This window comes from Ambystoma mexicanum, chromosome 1p, assembly GCF_040938575.1.
Source record: "Ambystoma mexicanum isolate Mex_15411 chromosome 1p, UKY_AmexF1_1, whole genome shotgun sequence".
NCBI lineage: Eukaryota > Metazoa > Chordata > Amphibia > Caudata > Ambystomatidae > Ambystoma > Ambystoma mexicanum.
Window position 1 is genome coordinate 839,830,480 of NC_090921.1, and position 21,045 is coordinate 839,851,524.

Below are 21,045 nucleotides of genomic sequence, written 5' to 3' on the forward strand. Positions count from 1 at the left end.
TCCACACCCGCGCCAGGTGCCCTCCACCCCAGTGAACCCAGACATTTTGGACGGACACAGCAACGACTGACATCGTCTCGGTGGGTGGATCGCCGCAACCAAGGGTGCCCCTCCTGGATGATGTGATGGAGGAAGGCCTAACCTGCCTGAAAAAACCTTGCTCGGCCCGCGGGATAGGCTGGAAATAAGGTGCCGCGGTCGCAGCCGTTGGTGGTCTCGGCATCTGCGAGGAAGAGGTTGTCTACCCCCCCCATCATCACCAGGGTAATAATTCTCCTCCTCCATCTCTCTGGACAACGAGGGGAAGAAGGTGGATGCCATAGGGAGGGAGGTCATTTACTTCAGCATCGACCATCACAGCAGCACGCATTGGCGATCCTCACCTGGTACGACAGGGAACTGTGGTATAAGCTGCCTCCAATTCTGGAGTTCCTACTGAACAAGCGGATGGAGGCGATGGCACTCGTCTAGGAAGGTGAGGTGGCATCGGGCCATGCCATGACAGTGGCCCTGGACATCACCGACACAGGTTTCCGGCAGATTGGGAACAGTGTCTGCCTCTGTCATCGAGGCTGGCTGAATGCCACCAACTTCCACCAGGAGGTCCAGATGAGGGTACTGGACATGCCCTTCGACGATAACCTCTTCGGGAAGGCAATAAACTAGTTCTTGTAGGCCTTCAAGACAGATACAGACATGTCTTGCACCCTGGGTGTACTACGACAGCACTGCTATTTCTTTCTTGCCTCTGGTGGAAAGTGTGGCAGATCACTGGAATCTGATGCATGCCCTCCACTTTGTTCCAAGCGCTCCACTTTGTTCCAAGCGCTCCACCTGTTTCATGCACTGCTCCTTTCTTTCGTTCTGGTCACATTATCCTTTCTCCGTGCATTATTCATCCAGATACGTCACCTTCACACGTTCCATCCGCTTAACTGGCTCCACCCAATTCATACGTTCTATCCACTTCACCCGTTTCACCCTCTTCACTGGTTCCACCCACTTCACCGGTTCTCAAACACATCTACTTCATCCGGTTATGCAGGTTGCGGATGCAGCCTCTTGAGGAGTTCCTGGACGCTTGCTGGATACAAGTGCCCGGAAGCTTTGCAGACAAGATCCCTCTCGACGACGCGTTCCGTCGGGTGGTGAGGTGGTGGGGTGTACACTGTCGCCTGGGGCACAGGGTTTTAAACCCCCCCCCTCCCCCATACCAGGTGACGGTCACCACAGACACTTCCCTGAAGGGCTTGGGAGCCACACTGGACATCTACGCCAGAGGCCTGTGGCTGCTGGAGGAGAAGGATCTCCACATCAGTATCACGGAGCTGTGCGCAGTTCTGGGCCCTCCAGTCATTCCTTCCGTCTCTCAAGGGGAAGATGGTGAGGATCTTCACAGACAACACCGTCCTGATGTTTTACATCAGGAAGCAGAGGGGCACCCGATCCACAGCACACTCCAAAGATTCTCAGAACTTGTGGCACTGGGCTGTCAGAAAAGAGATGTTCTCATCCACTTTCACCTGGCGGGAGTCAAGAAAACCATTGTTGACTCCCTCAGCAGGGAGTTGCGCTCCTGCCACAGGTGGAAACTTCGGCAGGACTAGGTGGACTGCATCTTCATCAAGTGTCAGGCCCAGATCGATCTGTTGGAAATGACAGAAATTTGGCAGCACTTTGCACCAGCCGAGGAGCATGGGGGACGCGTTCTCCTTTCCTTGGGAAGGCCTGTTTCTGTATATGTTTGCCACCCTCTATCCCCCCACACTGCACCTGTTGCTTCTCCTGCTGCAAGTCATCAGTCAACTTCAACGGTGCTGATGCAGGGGAATACTCGTTGCCCCAGCGTGGACGAGACTGCTTTGGTACCCGGACCTTCTCAAGCCTGTCAGCGTTGCCTCCAGTCAAGCTGCCAGTAGTCGCAGATCTGCTCACCAGAGAAGGTGCAATCCTGCATCACGACCCAGGATCGCTGAATCTGAGGGTTTGGCTGCTGCAGCCCTAGAGGTTGGAGGATACAGGTTGTCGGCGGACTGCAGGGAGGTCCTTGTTAAGGCCTGAGCGTCATCCATGCTTACGGTAACAAGTAAAACCGTTTTTGCTAGGTGTTGCCGGTCGCAGAAGATCACCACTCTGAGGGTCACAGCCCTGCAGATTCTACCATACTTGTTGTCCTTGGCCAAGGCGGGACTGGCGCACGCCTCTATCAAAGTGCATCTGGTGGCTATCTCCTGCTACACCAGGTCCCCAACAAGATCGAAGGAGTTCCTCAAAGGACTGTTTCGATCTTTTCTGCTGGTGAAGGCTCTTGCCCCGGCGTGGTAACAAAGTGGTGCTGACAAGGCTCAAGGGAGCCCCTTTCGAGCCTATGCTTCAGGCCCCTCTCAAGTTCCTCTCGTGGTAAACCTCTTCCCTCATGGCCATCACCACTGCCATGAGAGTGGCTGAGCTCCAGGCCTTATCCTGCCAACAGCCAAATCTGACTTTACACGAATTGAGGGTGGTGCTACAGACGCACTCCACCTTTCTGCCAAAGGTTCTGTTGGAATTCCACCTCAACAAGCCTTTGTTACCGAATCCTTTGTCACCGGCTGAAAGGGCCTTGCACTCGCTGGACGTTGCTCGTTCTCTGAAGTTCTACGTGGCACGCGCAAAGTTTTCGGAAGAAGTCTCAAATGTTTGTGACTTTTGGTCCTGTGAACCATGGAAGCGCCATGTCCAAGGCTTCCATCTCCAGGTGGCTCTCTGGCCTTATCACACACTGCCATCGGTTGACGAACCGACCGCTGCCCGGCTGTCTGAGAGCCCGTTCCACCAGAGCGATAGCTGCGACCATGGCGTTCCCGTTTGGTGTGCCCCTGCTGTACATATGCCGGGCTTCTATGTGGATGTTCACGCACACCTTAACGAGATGCTACTGCGTCGACAGGGATTTCTGAGAGGAGCCCAGGGTCGGCAAAGCAGTGCTCCACAATCAGTTTGCTTGAAGGTGAGCCTATTCAGGAAGTAAGAGTAATTGCTTCTGTTGATCCTTGCCACCTACCTTGGTTGTGTAATGTTGTACTGATATGTTTTGTTTATTCATGAGCATATGATTCCATGCTGGAGAAGGAACAAGTTACTTTACTGTAACTGTTGTTCTCCAGCATGGGTCTGGCATGGATTCACATGCGAACCCTCCTTCCTACCCCTCTGCCGCTCTTCTTGGTCATACTGCCACTGTACATGCTTACCAAATCTGAAGATGGCTGCCAGAGGGGCTTAGGGAGCTGGCAGTCTTTTTCTTTTTACAGAGGATTCCCAGCCTGACAACTGGGAATATTCATGAGCATGTGAAACCATGCCAGCCCCTTGCTGGAGAACACTTGTTCCTTTTGGTAACATCACTGGATACCGTCCACTGTGTTTAATGACGCAATTCAGTCTAGCAGTATGTATAGTGCGGCTTCTGTTATGTCTAGAATGCACAGTGAATCATCTATGCTTGGTTACAGCCATGAAGCCACACACCCTAAAGTGAAGCAGGTTTACCCTTTGGAGGTTGTTTTGAATTCTTCAGCCAAAACATGTTCCGAGGTCAGTCCTGGGTTGTAATGTCCCAATGCCAGAGGGCCCTGGGACGTTACCATCCAGTACTGTCCTTGTGAGCGATTATGTACATTAGCACTCTGGTACTGTCTGGGAATACTTATAAAAATATACTTTGCCATGACCCATTGTTTGTAAGAAATACTCACCCAACATGGCAGGCTTTGCAAATGGAAGAGAGGGTTAGAGCAGAGCCCCTCTTCCATTTTCTATGGCAGCCCGGCAGACATGAGGAGCGGTACCGCAGCCCCTACAGGTAAGTGGGAGGCTGGGAGGGCAGAAATAAGTGGGGAGGCAGGGCAGAGGCAAGCAAGATGGCGGGCCGGCAGCGTGAGGTGTTGTGAGCGTGCTCAGATCGCAAGCTTATACAGTAATGTTCAGCCTACACTTCGATTGGCTGCTGTGCCAGCCGGGGTGCTAATATCTTAAAGCCGGATTTCCAAATTGACCTCACTATTCTGTTTGCATGCTGTAATGTTATGTAAGTTTTCACGGATGCTTTACTTGGATTTTTTAATTTCTTTTTGTAGCTGGAGAAATTTTGGCTGTTTCAGAACAGTTCCTGGAACAACAGATGCACCCAACTGTGATCATTAGTGCTTATCGTAAAGCATTGGATGACATGGTCACTGCTCTGAAAGAAATTAGGTAAGCCGAACTCTTGCATCATTTTACCAAAAATGTATGTTTATTACTAAATGCACTGCTCTGTATGCTTTTGGGGTTTATACACATCTGCACAGTTGGTGAACTTCACATCTTGAAATGTAGTTCTGACCTTTCCGTGATTTTACTTTACGTGATCTGCACACTGTCCCTTGACGCTCCTGTAGCCCATCTTGTTTCCTTCATACTATAGAGGTCATCCCATAATAGGGGGCACTGTGGGGAAATGGGCTCCTTTTTAAAATATGCTACCTGAATGCATGCAACATGGCCAAGTAACCTCAGTTTTTCACCCTGTTAGCTTGAAACTCCTAGACGAAGACCTGTGTCAGGATGGTTTTAGCTTGCAATACTTATTCACCACAACTCCCAAGGCAGAGTACCCATAAAGGTTGTATTTGTATTCATTGAATTTTTAAAGCACTTTTACCAAAGCACTGTACATTAACAAGCGAGAAAGGGTTTGGCTTTCCGTATATTGAAGAGCTGTTTACCGGAATGAGTAGTGTTGGTGATGTGGGTGGAAGACTCGATAGTGACACCAAGGTTGAAAGCAGTGCTCCAGATAAGATTTTGGCGTGAGAGTACTTTACTCCCAGTTTTTAGAATTGGAGAGTAAATCCAATTTCATGAATGAAAATTCGTTTCCGCCTTGCAAAAGAGTAAAAAAAGTGACAACTATCCAATTTGTGCGTAAAATTAAGTGTTAGAAAACAGTGACAAAGAACTTGATGCATATTATTCATCTTCATTATACTTGGACACTAAAACTAAGAACTACTAGAGATGCCAGCTAGTTACATTAGCCATAAATTGTAGAAAGGGGTAACATAAATGTTACATGAGAAACTAGACAAAGGGGATAAGTAACCCCTCCAGCACCCTATTGTAAGATGGTGTGTGCTGGGTCTAGAAAGTTACAAAATAAGTCAATTTCACTTCCCTGTTCTCGGAAACTGTAGTTTCACCAATAGAAGGTATTTCCTTTGGGAAATCTAAGACTTCAAAGTGCCACTGCACTGAAAGTGCTGTGTCACAATGCAAACATGATACCTATGGAGTTTGTCAGACTCCAAATTCAAAAGAAGCATAGTCCAAATCACAGAAAAATACATGAGCCAGTGGGGGAAAAGGGCCTCTCTCTCCAGGTTAGAAATTAAAAGTCCTGAAGTCCAGCAAAAGAGCTGGGGGTCCCTAAGGTAGAAGGGAATTGGCACATTTCTGAGAATTCTCCTCAACATCCACTTTATTAAATACCCAAGTCTCACCCCCGGCCCCAATCCATTTTTGGGGGGGAAGGGTGTCATTGTTTTCCATGCAAGGTTACGGCCAACACATGTTCGTGCTTTGTCATTACAGGAACTATTTTAAGTAATTCAGGTATACTCTCCCAAAACACAACACTCCTAAGAAATGTGACCATGTGTTTGGTAAGAATTGGTGCAGTCTCATTGTGTGAGACTACACAACACTTATCTGCTTGGTATTAGAACCCCCTTCCCCCTCATTTTTGGTACTACACAAGTTGGTAGTGTGACTTAGCATCTCAAGAGGAGTAAATGTGGGCTGTAGAGCTGTACAAATGAAATCCGTAAATACAAGTAGCCAAGTAACACTTACACTCAAGGTATGAGTTATAAATAATTTAATTGGCATCAATTTTTAAATACGCATTCTTTAAAAAGGCAATTTGTTGTAACAATGTAAATGTACTTAAAAATTACTTTTCAGAATCAAAACAAGTTGGTGGATAATCTTTGGATATGCTTCTTAACAATGCCTACACCCTGAGGTGACTTCAATCACAAGGACAGTAATGGCATTTATAAATCGCACTAGTTCTACTTACAAGGTTGCAGAAAGGAAAGCTTAGGGAAGCAAAGTGTTGGGGAGAATTCTCATTTCTGTGCTAAGTCCCTTCAACCTTGGAGACTCCCAGCTCTTTTGCTGGACTTTAGGACTTTCATTTTAACCCTGAAGAGAGCCCTTTTTCTCAATCTTGTGTGTTTTGATCGGATTTGGATTATCTGTTGGTTTTGCTTATGGAGTCTGACAAATTCCATAGGCATCCACATTTTGTATGGTGACCCACCTCCCCCTCAGTGCAGGGTCCAGCACACCCCATCTTGTGGAGTGCTGGGGGGGTGTTACTTAGTAGCCACATTTCCTACTTACTAATGTAGAAAATGTTTGTGTTAGCCTCACTACTTTAAATGGCTGGTGGCAGTGGTTTAATTTCCCTATCATTGTGCTTTTCTACCGCATGCTGAATCCTCAGCTGCAGTATAGCACCCATGTGTGACCATTTTGTCAAAATGGCCCCGGTCTTTTTTTGCCCTTTCTTGTCTGTGAGGTCTTTCTTGGGTTTTACTCTGTGCGCCAAACCAGGTTTGCGCCCTTTGTTTTACCTTTGGCGGGCTTCAGTCCTGAAATCTGCCTCTGGCTCTACTGTGTCTGGAAAGGCAGGATGTCAGGGAGGTTTCCAAAACTCCCTTGTCCTTTGTGTCTCGGAATGCCTGAATGCAACCAGTCCTAATTGTCTGGCTGCCCTTGCCACCCTGGTGTGATTTACCGCCTAGGCTCTGCATGAATGGGAGAACCCTGCTTAAAAGGCAAGGGTTTTGGGACTACAGGCAGTCGACCACTGGAAGAAACACCCGATGAAGAAACCATGAACAAAGCTTGCTGCATCCTCCTGAACCTTTGAATTGCCCTGTGAAGCCCTGCTGCTGTGCTGAACTTCTTGTTCTTATAAACAAGAGACGCTCCGAAAGGGACAACTTCTTCCCTTAGGTTACTGGGTCCAACTCACCCCGAGACTAACACCACTGGACCATCTTCCCTGATTTGCTGTACTTCTTGGCTGCTGCAAGAACTGAGTGCCAGGGGTCGAGAAATTCGTAGTCTAGTGCAACGTCTGCAATCTGGCCAGAAGCTCCTGGAGTCGCCCAAGGACCCTCCAGAAGCAGGATGACCAGAGTGCAGGACTCTGAGTGAAGGACGCCCAACCAGTATCCTAAATCCTTGGTGGTGCTGTTTACTGCACGCTGAAACCGCAAAGTGCTGCTGATCTGAAAAGAGCCTGTAGCTGCTGACTCTGTCCAAATGCTGCTGCAGGAGTGCTCCAGACGTCCTCCCTCTTGTCCCCACGACTGAAACTCAGGAACACAGGATCTGCATTGCTGCAACAGTACAGAATCCATCTGGATCACTGTTCTTCAAACCAGATGTATTGTTTAGACTTGGGGTACTTGCCCCTGGCACTCGGTCCTTGCAGCAGCCAAGAAGTACAGCCAATTGAGGAAGATGGTCCAGTGGTGTCTTTAGCTGTGCTTTTCACAGTTCAGACTTGCATTGGCTACTTTAGTTGGAGTTGATCCCAACTCTGCTTTTCACAAGTGTAACAGCTTGTGACCCTACAAGTGATTTCCACAAAACTCTCTAACTTTGCAAGACATTAACTATGAAGTGACTCTGCTCCATAGACTGTGCTCCAATTGACTTTGGCCGTCCTGGCTCCATGCATACCTTCTAGTCCATTGACTCTTATATTTCTGTCTCATAGGTCGTAACTTGTTTTTAGACGTATTGCTGGGAAAGGCTTGTTTAGACTTCATTGGAAGATTTAAGTATACTGTCATACCCTGAGAAACCGTTTAACCTTTTTCCTTCCTTTTTAACCTTTCATTTGTGCAACCCAGAATGTGCAAAGTATAACTAGTGATATATAAATGCCATTACTGTCCTTGTGAATGAAGTCCCCTCTGTGTGTAGGAAGTGTGTAAAAAGCAGCTCTAAAGAGTATCCACTAAACTTATGCTGATTCTGGAAAAGTGCTTTAAAGTATATTTAATGGTTGTATCTTGCCCTTTTTAAAGAACGCTTATTTAAAAATTGATGTTAAATAACTATAACTGAAACCTTGTTACTTGGCTACTTGTATTTGCGAATTTCATTGCTAGAGCTCACATTTACCCCTCTTTGAGATGGGCCTGGCTGCTCACACTACCAACTTGTGTAGTACAGACCTATACCAAAAGGTGGGTTACCTAATACCAAGCAGAAAAGTGTTTTGTATTCTCAGTGTTACTACAGATTCTTACCTAACAAGAACCCCAATACCCGGGGTACCTGGACCCTTTTGGAGTGCATCGTTTTGCAATGAACTAATCTTGCTGGAACTTTGCAGGCATCCTCGTGGACCTCCAGAAGCAGGAATTAAGTCCCCTCAGCAGAGGTTAGAACCGAGAAATCGAGGTGATTCTGACCAGCGATATCCGTTCCTTGTTGTTGCTAGGAGAAAAAGCGCCAAAACCACAAACCGCTGTGTGAGTGAGCTGAATCCTTTGCTGGCGAGCCCTTCTCTCTGCTGCAGCAGCTCATCCACGGTCCCCCTTTCATCCCCACGACTAAGGGGCAGACTGCATTGGGAACTTCACCCTCCACTGTGGGGTTTGGATTACACTTGCCTTGGGCCATTTTCGGTGCTGCTTCGCTCTTTAATGCTGTTTTTCCACATTTGGAGATGACCCCTACTACATTGCCCAGGCCTTGCAGCCTGTGATACTACAGGAAGGCTCCTCTTTATCACCTTTACATTTTAAAAGTTCTGGCTGGTTAAATGTGATGAAGATTATCAGAACTCGGGTCCTTTCCATTTGATTCTGGCATTGCTGGTTCCTCAAAAGACCATTTGCAACCTACTGGTTTGGGCATTGCTTGTTGCTCCAGTGTTACATTGTTACTTGCCAATTGCAAGCTTGGTTCTTTCTAACCTTTACTTCCCCCTAAACTGAATATTGCAGACTTGATACAAATAAGTGTTTAGTGACCTTAACTGATGTCACTGTGTCTGAATATGAAAAATACATGAAAAGTTTACTCACCTGCTATATTTTACCATTTCCAATTCTCCAATTTAATATTGAATGTTATTAGCAGTTACCATATTTTTGGAATTGCTTTTTGTTAGGCGGGAGAGTTCAAATTTCTGTGTTAATTCCCTTCTACCTTGGAGACCCCCCAGCTCTTTTGCTGGACTTAAGGGCTTTTAATTTTTATTCTGAAGAGAGCTTTCTCCCACACTCCTATTTTTATCTGGTTTGGACTGTTTCTTTTGGTTTTGGAGTCTGACAAACTTCCATAGGCATCACCTTTTGTATTGTGACGCAGAGCACCCTCAGTGCAGTGTCACAGAGCAGTCCTTTGGATTTATCTTAAGGTTTAAATAACTTCCCTTGGATAAACTATTTCCAAGAATAAGTGAAATTTACTTTCATTACCATTTTCTCTTAGTAAACTCAGTACACATCATCTTATGTGGAGTGCTGTGGGGTTACTTAGTATCCACTTTATCTACCCTCTCATGTGACATTTTTTTATATTACCCTTGCTGTGATTTAACACTGTTTCTTTTTGGTTTTGGAGTCTGACAAACTTCAGAGGCATCATCTTTAAATTGTGACATACAGCACCTTCAGTACAGTGGCACAGGGATGTCTTAGATTTCCCAAAGGTTTAAATACCTTCTCTTGGATAAACTGTTCCCAAGAGCAGTAAAGTGAAATTGACTTTACTTGCAATTGTAAATTTCTGGACCCAGCACACACAATCTTACAATAGGGTGCTGGAGGGGTTACTTAATATCCCCTTTGTCTAGTTTCTCATGTAACATTTTTTGTTACCCTTTTTACAATTAATGGCTGGTGGCAGTGGTTTACCCTTCACAACCATTGTGCATGTTTACTGTGGTCTGCGTTCACAGCTGCAGTAACACACCCATAGGTGACCATTTTGTCAAAATGGGCCCGGTGTTCTTTTGCCGTTTCTTGTTGGAAAGGTCCTTCTTGATATTTACTCTGCGCGTCAAACCAGGTTTGGTCCCTTTGTTCATTTTTGTCTTTGACGGGATTCACGCGTGAAGCCTGCCTCTAGCTCCAGTATGTCTGGCAGAGGGAGGAAGTGAGGGAGGTGCCCGACACTTCCTGTGCTTAATCCCCTTGGTTACAGGAATGCACCCAAAGGTAATTGGCTGGCTGTCCAGCAAGGACAGCCACTCTGCGGTGTGATCGACAGCTAGGCTTGAATGAATGGGAGAAACCTGCATAAAAGGCAAGACTGTTTGGCTTGAAAGGAACCAAGGAATCCGAAGAAGAACTTGGACGAGATGCCTGCTGCAACTCCTGGACCGTTGGTTTGCTCTGTGAAGCCCTGCTCCTGTGCTGAAGCTCCGAATTCGCCCTGCAAGGATGACTTCTCCCCTTGAGTTGGTGGGACCCATCAACTCCAAAGTGAATTTGATAGGACATCCTCTCAGAACTGGCTGTACTTCTGCTGCTGGAACCAAAGTGCGAGGGAGAGGAACACCAAACTCGGTGCATCACTTTTAAGATGGACCTGAGCTGCTTGAAGCCCCCCCCCCCAAGCTCCCTGTAAGCAGGACTGACCAAGCCTGAGGCACCTCAGAGTGCTGGACCCCAGATGCGAGGAAATCCAGTGTGTTATCCCGTGAGACCGTAGTGGTGCTATTTGCCGAGACACTAGAAGCTGAAACCGCGAAGTGCAGCTGAATAGAAGTTGGTCCTATTCTGCCGCTGACCGTCCCGTTGTAGGGGTCCCCAGAGGTCAGTAACAGGATGTACAGAGCCGCACAGGAACAGAAGCCAGCTGGAACAATTTCTTCTAACCAAAGGTACTGTACAGTCTTGGAGAACTTACCTCTTGTAGCCTTACTTGATCTCAGATGAGACTGGTCTTGGTTGCTTCTGTAGAGTTGCTTGCATCTTCTACCTCTCACAAGCCACCCAGCTTGTGACCCTTCTTTGATTCTACTTTTTCTATAAAGACCTCTAAAACATCGTGCAAGACTTAATTGCAATAAGTGCTTCAGCTCACCTATACTTTTGCCCAATTGACGTTGGCTGGCCTACCTCACTGAATGACTCTTCTCTCCTCTGCTTGTCTCCTACCTTCCTCCCAGGAAAGGGTTAACTAACTTTGCATTGGGGGGGGTTCAAAAGTACTTACCTGCTTCAGAATATTTGTGAGCTCTTGTTTTATTCTGAAACCTCTTTACTTTAGCACTCCTCAGTATTGCTCTAAATATATTAGTGATATATTAATGTCCAGTGTCCTAGCTACTAGCTATTTAAGTCACCTGAGGGTGTAGGAAGTGTCTGTGCCATCTCAAATGGGGATTTGCTGATTTAGAGAAACTAAGAGTGTGTATGTTTTGGAGTGTATTTGTGTTACTTTTATATTGCCCCTTCCAAAGAAGGCTTATTTAAACTGACTGTTTAAATAAATAATTGTTTAATCAAACCTTGAGTGTAAGTGTTTATTTGGATACTTGTCACTGTCAATCTCTGTGTAACTGCTCACATTGGCCCCTCTTGAGATAAGCCTGGCTGCTCAGCCACACTACCAACCTGTGTAGTTTAGACTTAAGGTTGGGTCCCTATTGCCATGAGGTCAAGGTTGTTTTAGTGCACCCCAAGGGTACTGCTCCAAATCTTGCCTAACACTCGTTGTGCTTGGTCTCCTTGGTTACAGGAATGCACCCAAAGGTGATTGGCTGTCTGGCTTTCCTTCTAGGACCGCCATCCTGCTGTGAGTGACAGCTAGGCTGCAAATGAATGGTAAAAACTTGCATAAACGGCAAGGTCTTTTGCAACAAAGGCAGAGTCAACGACTGGATGAAGGAACCGAAGAGGAATCTGGAAGAGAAGCTTGCTTCACCCTCTCGGACCGTTGGTTTGCCCGGTGAAGCCCTGCTGCAGTACTGAAGCTCCAAATTTCGAATCTACTAGAGCAGCCCGGAACAGATGACTTCTTGCCTTGGGTTGGTGGGACCAAATGACCCTAAAACAAACTAGACTGGAACACTGCTCCCTGCTCGCTGTACTTCTGAACCGAGGGACAGGCACACCATGAACAAGTGAATCGCCTTAAAGACAGACCTGAGCTCCTGCAAGATCCTAAGGCCTCTCTTGAAGCAGAACGACCCAAGCCTGAGCCACCTCAACAGAGTGCTGGGCCCAAGAAGCAAGGGGAGCCCACAAGGTGCACAAGAACTGCGGTGGTGCTATTTGCTGGTAGCTGAAATCGCGAAGTGCTGCTGACCAGGAGTAAATGCATTTGCTGCCGCCAACCTTCAAACAGTAGTGCAGGAGTCCCCAGACCTCCTCCCTCTTGTCCCCACAACTGAGGCCCAGAACAGGATCTGCAGGACTGCAACCGGAACAGAAGCCAGCTGGATCTCTCTATTCAGACTCGATGTATTGAGGCTCAAGGGGTACTTACCTCTGGTTGTGTGTAGCTAGTTTGCCCTCACTGGAGACTTCCATTTGCTGCCCTTTGCAGAGTTACTTGCATCTTTGCTTTTCACAAACCTCCCAGCTTGTGACCAACAGCGATTCTTTTACCACAAACTCTCTTTAATATTGTACAAGCCTTTTGTGCTATCTTCAAGAAGGGCCTCGGCTTACCTGGACTTTGCACAATTGACATTGGCTGTCCTGGCTCCCTGTAGACCCTTCTTACCCTCCGAGTTTGTGTTGATCTGTCCCTCAAAAAGTCATACATATGTTACTTGTATAGCTGGGAAAGGGTTAACCTGTATTTCAATAGGGGATAGTAAAGTACCTACCCGTTTCGAGAAACTTGTTAACCATGGTTTCCTTCCCTAACCTTTTCCTTTTTCCAAAACTCCAGTATTACATTTAAGTGTGAAGTGATCCATCAATGTCCAGTGTCCTAATTATTGAAGCTGCCTCTGGGTGTAGGAAGTGTGTGTGACATCCCAAAGGGGTCTCTACTTAACTGAAGGAGTGTATTTTTGAAGTGTGTTTTATTGTTGCCATTTGCCCTTTCTAAAGCATGCTTATTTTAAAACTGACTGTTAAATTAATAAATAATTATTTAAATAAACCTTGAGTGTAAGTGTTGTTTGAATACCTGTTACAACCCTACAGCTTACATTGACTCCTCTTGAGATGAGCCTGGCTGTTCAGCCATTCTACCAACTCGTGTAGTACAGGACTATACCAAAGGTTGGGTTACCTATTGCCAAGCGGGCAAGGCTGGTATAGTCTCCCACAGGGTTACTACATACAATCTTGCCTAACACTTGTGTGACATGTATATATCTATATATAAAATCATTATTTTTGATCTAACTTTGAGTTAATGTGTACTTGGGTCAATGTATGTACTGATCTTTCTGTACTGATCTACAGCTCACATTCCTACTCCTAAGATAAGCCTGGCTGTTCTGCCACTGTACCAACTTGGGCAGTGCAGGCCTATATTGGATGTTGGGAGCCCCAAATCCAAGGGAAGTCTAATAAAGTCTAACCCCCAGAAAAACGTACAGAACACGTAACCTGAACCTATTTTATCTCAACAAAAACCAATGAAATGTGGTGGTTGTGAATTGATGATTTTAACTGAGCCCCCCTCCAGATGTCACCCATGTCCAGTTGTAGTGCTCTCGTGTGCATACACTTTTCAGGGTTCGGCTAAGGAATGTTTCTCATTTGCCACATTCTAACAAGCGATACATTTTTTTGCCTCAGCATTCCTGTGGATGTGAACAACCGGGAAATGATGCTTAAGATTATAAACAGCGCAATCAACACCAAAGTGATTAACCTGTGGGCTGACCTGGCTTGCAACATTGCTCTTGATGCTGTGAAAACCGTGGAATTTGAGGAGAATGGCAGAAAAGAAATTGACATTAAGAAGTATGCAAAAGTTGAAAAGGTAAATCTTTTTCGAAGTTGTAGTTACTCCTAGAGTACTAGTCATCAGCATTTATATTGGCCAACACAGGATGCACCATTTTCAGCAATAATATACCCTGCATCTTACCATGCTACCGCCTTCATATTCATTTTTCCCCCCCATTGCCAAGAAATCTGCACACTCCACTGGCAGGCACTGTACATGACCGTATTGCCCATGCTCGAAATTGTAAATGTACTCTGTTACATTATCCAACTATCTCAAAACTGTGCTTGATGCATTGTAGTGTGACATGCTGTGCTGTGTTTAAGCCTAATGTTTTTTTTGTGCTGAATCCTTCCCACTTGTGAGTCCCCCAGCACTTTTTGCTGGACTCTTGGATTTCTATCAGTTCTCCTGAGTGAGTGGGAACCCTTTTCCTCACTCAGTCTCTAACGCTACCTCTGGGAACCCTATTCCACACTTTTTGTTGTATCTTTTTGGAGTTGATATAAAAAATGGTCAGTTTTCTTTTTTCACCAACTCTTTATAACTTGTCCTTTCTTGAGCTGCCTTCTACCGACTTGGTGGGGGAGGTCCTGCTTATGGTCTTTGGTGCACTTCTTTGCGAAAGCCCATCAATGCTCTCTCTATGCCTGAAAGGATAGGAAGTGGGGGAGCTGACTGAAACTGCTCTGGCCTTTGTCATGCAGTGTGTCTGCCAGAGTCCAGTTTGAACTGGGAGGATGGCTGTCCTTTTGGAAAAGCCAGCCCCCTTAGTTGCACAAAGGCTTAAAAGGCGATTGGTGAATACTGACTGTTTTCCTGCATAAAAGACGAGGTTCCTGGAGTAGAAGGTAGTCGTCCTATGGAACGAAGAATCCGAGGAAGGATGTCTGGCCACCTCAAGTGACTGCTGAGTAACCGCTGCTGCTCCAACGTCCTTCTGCACAACAAATTTTCAGATAGGACGACTTCCTCCGTTGGACTATTGAGCCTAACCAGTCTTGAGACAAACTGTAGTTTGAGCAGTCCTTCGAAGAACTATGACCATCCTGGGCTGCAATTTCCCAATACCCTGGGACCTGGATCAATCTGCTGTGCGTAGTCTCCTGAAGTGCGGTTTCGGCTGCAAACGTTTGGGCATCCTTCCGGGCCTAGAAAGCCACAAGACCCTGCCAAAAAGAGAACCTCAGACTCATAGGCAACTGTGAACTACAACGGCACATCCAACTAGGGAACAGAGAACCCAAAGAGCCCTATGGAGAACCTCACATCAAACTATTACTACTTCTCCAACGTGGGTTCTGGCATGAATTCACATGCCCATGAATATTCCCAGTCGGGCTGGGAATCCTCGGAAAAGAGAAAATCAGTTGGTTTCATTTCTGAACTGTCTTTCTCACAACAACCAATCACTGAGCTCTGGGTCATACTGCCGGCAGCCAATGACTACCCTCCACCCAAGTGCCTCCTCTGACAGCCATCTTCAGATTTTTACTGCACGTTCAAGTGTTGGCAGTCCTTGTGCTTAGCTCTCGAGCTTTTACTGCGTTTTTTGCTTTTTCGAGAGGAGCCCGGGAAAGTTAGGAAGAAAACAGTATTTCCAAGGGATTGTGTCCTCCGACGTATTCCTCATCTTAGATCTCTCCTTCCAGCTCTGCTGGCCTCGGAAAAATTTTTCTCTAGAGGGCGCTGCGCGTCGACGTCCTCCGAGTCGATGTCCCTCGACAGCCGCCGTATCAACGTCATCCTGCCTATAAAGGCCGCGCGCAGCGTCCGTTGCTCAGTTCCGTTTTTCCGCGCTTACTCAGTGCCTCGGAATACCGTTGCTCAGTTCTTGTCAGATTAATCCTATTTACCTCGAGTTATTCGATCCGTACTCGATGGCTTCCTCGTCGGAACTGACAACTCCTCGATCCGGCTTCAAAAAATGCCGAGATTGTGGAAAAAAGATGTCACTGACTGACCCTCAGAGTTTGTCTGTGGTGTTTGGGAGCTGAACATCATTGTTCGGAGTGCGAGGACTGTATGTCCATGACAGCTAAAACCCTGAAGGAGCGTAGGGGGAAGCTGGAGAAAGGTAAGACTTTTGAAGCTTCTTCTTCGTCGACGAAGTCGAGACACTCGTCTCCTCGTCACCATTCGCGCTCCAGGTCTCGGAGTGGGTCCCATCACTCCTCGAGATCGAAGCACTTGAAGAGGAGACGTCGAAGATCCCCTTCTCCGTCTTCCTCTTCCTCTGTTTCACCAAAAAGAATCCCTTGCCCCACGAAACATAGTTCCCAGGCTGATTGGGAGGAATTCCGCAAAAATATGATGAGCGTCTTCGAGAAAGCGGCCTCAACCCCCTCGAAGACTGCCGAGAGCGATGCTCTGGTCGAAAGACCCGAAGGTCAAAAACGCCGCGAGTCGCAGTACCCGGCGAAGGAAACCTCTCGAGCGTGTCTCGAACCCTCGAGTAGGACTATGACCTCCAAACCTTCCTCGAAGGTTTCGACGACGCCGTCGACGAGGGTTCCGTTGAGGTCGATGTCTTTGACGCCGTTGTGGAAGGGACCTTCGACACACGAGTCTGTCGACTCGACGCCAGCATCGACACCGGTGTCGACGCCAAGAAAAGTCACGGTTACGACACCCAGTGTCTATCCCCAGGTCCTCGACGTCGATGGCTTCGAGATTGTCGAGTAGAATCCCAATTCTGTCGAGGTCTTCGCCTTTGTTTTCGACGCCGCGCTCGAAGCCTTCGACGTTTTCGGGGCCGATTATGACAAGTTCGGCACCCTCAGCCTTGGAAATGGGGTTTACACCCTTTATGAGTTCAGAACAATTGAGGACTATGTCCTCAATATTGGAAGAGGGTGAATTGTCTGAACAGGAAGACACATTTGAGCTGCAGGGACCTGTAACCCCAATTAGAGAGGAATTTTCCTCTGAAGAACGCAGGTTAAAGGATCTTCATGATTCCTTACATGAGGCAAGTGGGTTAGACACCTCCCCTGAGGTGGAGTTTGCTAGACAAGACCCGGGGCAACATGCTGAAACCCCCTATAGAGCCTTAATGGCCCTGATCAGAGTTTATGGGGTGGTCTGCACCTTCACAATCTTTCCAACAAGATGACCTCACGGATATTCTTGACAAAGGCCCACAGGAGGATCCTGTGGTGCCTTTTCATAAAGCTCTTCAGAGGAAGATCATGACAAACTGGGAAACCCCAGATGTCGTACCAGCAGTAAAAAAAAACTGTCTACAAAGTACAGGGTATCCTGTACAGACCCATAGTTTTTGCGCGCACCCGAGGAAGTCCCGTAGAAGTCCCGCTTTGCCTTTGCCTGGAGACGCTGTTTTTATTGCTGCTGGACTCCTTCTCTCACTTCACGGCGTGTTTTTGGTTACTTTACTGCACGGACTCATACTACCAGGAGGCTTTGCTGATTTGTGTGGAGGCGGGCCTATATTAACTGGAACGCGCGCGCACCGCGCGCGCGCACCCGAGGAAGTCCCGTAGAAGTCCCGCTTTGCCTTTGCCTGGAGACGCTGTTTTTATTGCTGCTGGACTCCTTCTCTCACTTCACGGCGTGTTTTTGGTTACTTTACTGCACGGACTCATACTACCAGGAGGCTTTGCTGATTTGTGTGGAGGCGGGCCTATATTAACTGGAACGCGCGCGCACCGCGCGCGCGCACCCGAGGAAGTCCCGTAGAAGTCCCGCTTTGCCGCTTCGCCGAGTTCGCGAGCGGAGCGGAACGGGTACCTCTTTAAAGGTGTGTCTTTAAGCGTAAAGGCGCTTTTACAACTAAAAAGGCGCTTACTCACATTGCATACTAGGCGGCGCATAATAATACAAGACTCAGTTTTTATTTGGTTTGGGCGACATGAGTCGCAATTTGTATACCTTGCGCACGGGCATGCCGCAGATAGAATGCCAAACTGCTTGTCCCAAAAAACCAACTCAAAACTTGGCGCGTGCCTCCACCCCGATGCATCCTTTACCTAAAACAAGAATGCTTTCCTCACAACAGTCACCAATCTCCAATTTGCGAGCTAAGGTTATAAAACCAATTGAAGGTGGGGGTGACATTAGACGCTTTTTCCCAGACTCTCGTGGGAAACAATGGGGAAATTGCAAGATTGTTAAGGAACGAAACTCGACTATCGAGAACACTAATAGTGTTGATGCTGTTTGCATGAATGCGTCACCCACCGCGAAAGTGTCCCCAGAAACTGATGTTGTGTCACTTCCAGTGCCCCCATGCTTAGAGCGTGTGGTTGACACTGGTGAGATTGTGCTTGACACAATCTCAGATATAAATTTGGATGATGTAGCCATTATAGACCTATCGGTAGCGGAATCCAATTTTACTATACAGGAAAATTTTGAAAATTTATCTTACTCTCCTCAGATGTTATCGAGTATTGAACCATCACAACCGAATCAATCATCCTCATTTCTAGCCCCTACCCCTCGTAGAAGTTTAGGCATTCAAAAACTCCCAATGTCACAAAAATCACAACAATCACCCAAATTCATTGAACTGACTTTAGAAGCTATGAATTTAACTTTGCAGACGCTGATGCAATTATTTAACTCACTCAGCGCTAAAATGGACTCGCAAAATGTGCAACTATCTGCAGTGTTGAATTGGCAGGCTAACCAGACTCCCTCCACTTGCCGTCATAAACGGCCACCGCAAGAAAGTTTTCCTGTGATGGTGGACCAGAAGCTCTCTCCAATGTTTGACTCAGCAGATAGAGTTACACATAACGACATCCCTAACCTGGTTTCCGATCCGAAAGACAAAATACATTTGAGGAGCTTAACTCAGGTGGTCGAGAACTCTTTCACTCCGCAGCCATTACCTTTTTTTTCCGACTATAATAACAGAGAACACTCCAATTAACAAACATAGTGGTGAAGACACGGCACAGGTCATACATGAACCAGTAGATGGACACACTCGATCTGATTCCAAACTGTATACCATCTTCGATAAAAAAGGAAATATATCTCGTTCAAAAGTACAATCCCTAGGCGAGAAAAAAAAAACCAAAAATATGCCCTTATCTAAAGTAATGGCGACAGCGGCCTCGAAGCGATTCATCCAAAACATCAACTTACCCGCGAAAAACGCACTAATAACCTCTAATTCGGTTACTAAAAAATATGCGTTATTGGACCAACAACGCAATGTGAAAGCTGGCAAAAAACGAAAAGTCGCCACTTCGCAAACGGCCTACGAACCGCTAGATGAGTTGGTTGCGGCAGTGAAAGAACATGAAGGTGAGAGAAATTCGGCGGCTGTCTTTACACCAAAAATTGTCCAGACCCCTAAAAAATCCCAGAGTGCCTCAGCAGAGCAGAAGATGTTAGAGTCTAACAGCACAAAAGCGCGACCAGGGCTGATAAACAATATAAATTCTAGCCCAGATAAGCAACATTCCGAGCTTATATTGAGAAGACTCGAGATTAGAAAAGCTGTTGATGCATATATGGATAGTTTTATGCCTCTGCCAAACCTTCAGGCTCCGTCATTATGCCCCACCACGCCTGATTTAGCACCCACAATGGTAGATAGAAAAGCTCCCGAGAGTCTAGATGAGAGCATAAGAGCGAGTAGCCTGCCTGCACAGCTGCCCCTAAAATCGTGTCTTGCTCCAAAGACAAAAGTGAGGTTTGTGGATAACAAAAACATAATAACTGAAACGGAAACACATGAATTTGCTATACATCAAGCGGATTTAACAAAAGTGCTGCAAACTATCTATGCCCCCTCGCACACAGTCATACGATCAGTTGCGAAGGAGACTATCAAAAATAAGAAAAAGAACCAAATTAACAGCCCAATAAGAACAGATAAACAAACCTTTGCTCTTGTGTTGAGCTGCCGTCCTCCCCCCTACCAACAATTTTTGTTGAATCGGCAGAGCATCCTAGAATTATTCTCAGACATCACAGCCCTGGAAGAAGTTGAATCCTCTGACATTGAACAAGTAGAATTCTTCAATAAGGACTCATTGAGCATGGTCTGTCTATGGTTGCGATCAAGAATCGTAAGAAATCTAATTTGGGAGGCCAAAGAACAACTAGCGTCTATGGGATTCATATTAATAGCGGGGCCTGCAAGTACTAATACAAAAGTGGAGGTATCCCCTAAAACTCCTGCCAATGGGTTTAGCAATCCCAGACACTATGAACCAGACACAAAATCTAAATGCTGCTGCTCTTGTGATTCTAATAGTTAACTACCTAGTAAGATAAAGACAACAAGCGTATTCTCCATGGTATCGTGGAATACGCGCGGTTTTAGGCACTTAATAAATAACAAAGCTAATACTTTGAACAATTTTGACCTTGTTTTGCTGCAAGAAACATGGATGTCTAATGAACCTTCTTGGGACAACCATGAGATACACTTTACAGCAGCATTGAAAAAATCCAAGGGACGACCGATGGCTGGCCTTTTAACGGCCACAAAACTCAATGCGAAAGTCCACATTGTGCATGCTTTGGCGTTAAATCCATATGTGCAACTAACAGTCTTATCGATTCAGTCGATTCTTTATGCGGTAGTTAACATATACTGGAATCATAAGAGCTATGAAGAAGAAAAATTCTTTTCTGAAATCTCAACGGCTTTGGATTACATCGCCCAGGTCCCTGAAATTAGCTACACCATTGTAGCGGGGGATCTGAACTTACATTGTGGACCACAAGCCCTTAACGTAGAAAACACTTGTACAACTTTATGGGGGCAACTCATGGCCTCAAGAAGTTTAAATATGCTAAATGGGAGTCAGTTTGACCACAGTTGTATACAATACACGTGGCGACAAGGACAACATACGGCTACAATTGACTATATTTATGTAGATGACAATTTGTGGTCCAAAATACAAACATTTGTCATTTGCCCGCATCCTGACAGTGATCACTGTATGTTAATTCTTGAATGGTCTGAAGCAAGTAATGTAGAGGCGCCAGCCATATATCCTGTGAACGGGCCCTTAGTCGTGAACAATAGCTTGAATCGAATAAAATGGACAGAGGCAAAGGTGCACCAATTTG

General features: G+C 46.4%; 1 protein-coding gene across 1 annotated transcript in view; it reads left to right on the forward strand.

Moving 5' to 3' along the window:
- Positions 1-21,045, forward strand: part of CCT3 (chaperonin containing TCP1 subunit 3) — a 538,625-nt gene that overhangs the window by 174,822 nt on the left and 342,758 nt on the right. Inside the window, exons 6-7 of the mRNA XM_069652818.1 lie at positions 4,119-4,236; positions 13,830-14,016. Coding sequence (XP_069508919.1) covers positions 4,119-4,236; positions 13,830-14,016 — 305 coding nt within the window. The remainder of the gene's footprint in view (positions 1-4,118; positions 4,237-13,829; positions 14,017-21,045) is intronic.